A 2,873-nucleotide genomic window follows, 5' to 3' on the forward strand; every position below is an offset into this window, starting at 1 on the left:
TATATATATATATGAATGAGCAAAAGTGGCTGTGAAAATAAATCTGCATCGTTTATCCTTTTGATCTTCTAAAATTCTAATCTATCACCTGGTGAGAGATCAGAGACCATTCCTTCATACAGAATCTCTCCAGATCCTTCAGATTCCCTCGTCCATGCTGGTGCTTCTTCTCTTCAGTTCACTCCACTCATTTTCTATTGGGTTCAGGTCAAGAAACTGGGATGGCCATAGCAGAAGCTTCATTTTGTGTTTAGTGACACATTTTGATGTTTGTTTTGGATCATGGTCCTGATGGAAGATTCAACCCCGGCCCATTATAAGATTTCTAACAGAGGCAGTCAGGTTTAGATTTTTTTTTTATCTGTTGGTATTTGATAGAATCCATGATGCCATGTATCTCAACAAGATATCCAGGACCTCCGGCAGAAAAATAGGCCCATAACATTAAATATCCAGCTGTATATTTAACCGTGGACATGGGGTTCTTTTTATCCCTGTTTGCACCAAACCCATCTGTTGGGTTTGCTGCCAAAATCTCTTTTTTTAAGTTCCATCTGACCATAGAAGCCAGTTCAGTTTTAAGTTCCAGTTGTGTCTGACAACTGAATATGCTGGAGTTTTTTTATGGATGAGCGAGGAGGATTTTTCTTGAAACCCTCCCGAACAACATGTGGTTAGGGCTGTTGCAGTGAAGGAATTTTGAGTGGCTCAATAGAGATTTCTGTCTCAGAGATTTCGCTTTCCTTGGACATGACAATATATTTTCACAAATATATATGACTCGGCCTGAAGGACAGACGCAAGTAATCACACTCGCATTCGCTGTCTGTTTAGGCTTGTTAAGTGGAAATCTATGGAGCATGGTACACATTGTTATCATTACTAACTTATGTAATATTCAGTACACATGCACGAAGTGTAAAGCGAGAAGGGCATAACCTCACGAAAAAAGAAAACACGCAAAAATTGCGGTTGTTGCATTCCTCTGAGGTTTGCTCGTCAATCGCACGGTATTGCTATATTACGTTATCGCGACAACCCTACATGTGGTGATGTAGGGGCTGTTTTTTTTTTTTTTTTTTTTTTTTTTTTTTAAGGCTTTCTTCACCCAAGACTCAACTAATCTCTGCAATTCTCCAGCTGTGATCCTTGTAGAGTCTTTGGCCTCTCAAACGCTCCTCCTCACCGTGCATTAGGACGATATAGACACACGTCCTCTTCCAGGCAGATTTGTAACATCTTTAGTTGATTGGAACTTCTTAATTATTGCCCTGATGGTGGAAATGGGGATGTTCAATGCTTTAGCTATTTTCTTACAGCCACTTTCTGTTTTGTGAAGCTCAACAATTTTGTTCTGCACATCAGAACTATATGTGACCCTGGACCACAAAACCAGTCATAAGGGTCAATTTCTTCGAATTGAGAATTATACATCATCTGAAAGCTGAATAAATAAGCTTTCCATTGATGTATGGTTTGTTAGGATAGGATAGAATATTGTTAGGATATTTTGCCGACATACAACAATTTAAATATCTGGAATCTGAGGGTGCAAAAAAATCTAAATACTGAGAAAATCGTCTTTAAAGTTGTCCAAATGAAGTTCTTAGCAATGCATATTACTAATCAAAAATTTAGTTTTGATATATTTACGGTAGGAAATTTACAAAAATTTCTTAATGGAACATGATCTTTACTTAATATCCTAATGATTTTTGGCATAAAAGAAAAATCGATAATTTTGACCCATACAATGTTTTTTTTTTGGCTATTGCTAAAAATATACCCCAGCGACTTAAGACTGGTTTTGTGGTCCAGGGTCACATATTCTTTGGGTTTACTCCTTATGATGGATAATTAGGGGAATTTGGCCTTTGAGCTCCTCATATTTATAATCCTGTGGAACAGGAAGTCATAGCTGGACAATTTCATGTTCCTAGTCACCCTGGTGTGCTAAAAATGTAAATATGAATGGGAATATACTTCAGAGATGTTTTACTCATAAGAATTTCTAGGGGTGCCAATAATTGTGGCCAACATGCTTTGAACAAAAACATTTATTTCATAATGTGAGTTTCCCCCCACTTTCAATTGTTTTACTTCAATGAAATGTTTGAATTCTTTGAATGAAAGATCAAAAAGATAAACAATGCATTATTTTGCAGTTCAAGTCTACTGTAATAATGCAAGTCTGTGGTTAAAAAAAGTAAAACATTGATAGAAAAAAGGAAAAACTTGGTTTAATATTTTGCTTTCTAATTCAGTGAAGATCATATATTGTTAAGTGATTTATTTTTAAGTTTCAAGGTGCTTTTGGAGGCCACCCAGGGCTCGTGTCTCGGCTAATAAATATGACCTCTCAACCTTTTCCATCAGGTGGCGGCATTGCTTGATGCTCTGAGCTCAGTCTACGCATACAAGAATAAGAAGGCGAGAGCAGAACAGCACGCCAAGCACAAAGAATTCCTGCAGCAGAAAGAGAAACAGGACGCAGAAAGGCAGAAGAGGCTGAAAGAAGAGAGAAAGAAGACCTACCGTGCAATGGGACAGAAAGAGAAGAAGAAACTCAAATCCAGCCTGAAGGGAGCATCCAAGAACAATTGAGTCTACCTCACACCTGATTCTGTTCATCTGTAACTCCAGGCCAATCGGATCAGTGTCTGTTAGGCTCTTAGTTGGACTGTTTGAAATGCGCCATAATTCAATTCCCACACCGGCTGCTGTTTCTGAGCTGGTTCAAGAGTCGAGATGATGACACTGCAGCAGACCCTGAAGTTTTTTTTTTTTTGACCCTGGTTTTGCTAAGTCTTTAGAAGATACAATCTCCCTAGAAACAAAAACAATAAAACTGCCTGGTTAACGTTTAGTGAATC

The 2,873-nt window shown here is 38.0% G+C and overlaps 1 protein-coding gene across 1 annotated transcript in view; it reads left to right on the top strand.

Moving 5' to 3' along the window:
- LOC107689949 (ribosome biogenesis protein BMS1 homolog) overlaps positions 1-2,873 on the top strand; it is a 22,181-nt gene extending 19,308 nt beyond the window's left edge. Inside the window, exon 23 of the mRNA XM_016488136.1 lies at positions 2,377-2,873. Within this exon, the coding sequence (XP_016343622.1) occupies positions 2,377-2,604 (228 nt within the window). The 3' untranslated portion in view covers positions 2,605-2,873. The remainder of the gene's footprint in view (positions 1-2,376) is intronic.

This window comes from Sinocyclocheilus anshuiensis, unplaced genomic scaffold (assembly GCF_001515605.1).
Source record: "Sinocyclocheilus anshuiensis isolate Anshui unplaced genomic scaffold, SAMN03320099.WGS_v1.1 scaffold1541, whole genome shotgun sequence".
NCBI lineage: Eukaryota > Metazoa > Chordata > Actinopteri > Cypriniformes > Cyprinidae > Sinocyclocheilus > Sinocyclocheilus anshuiensis.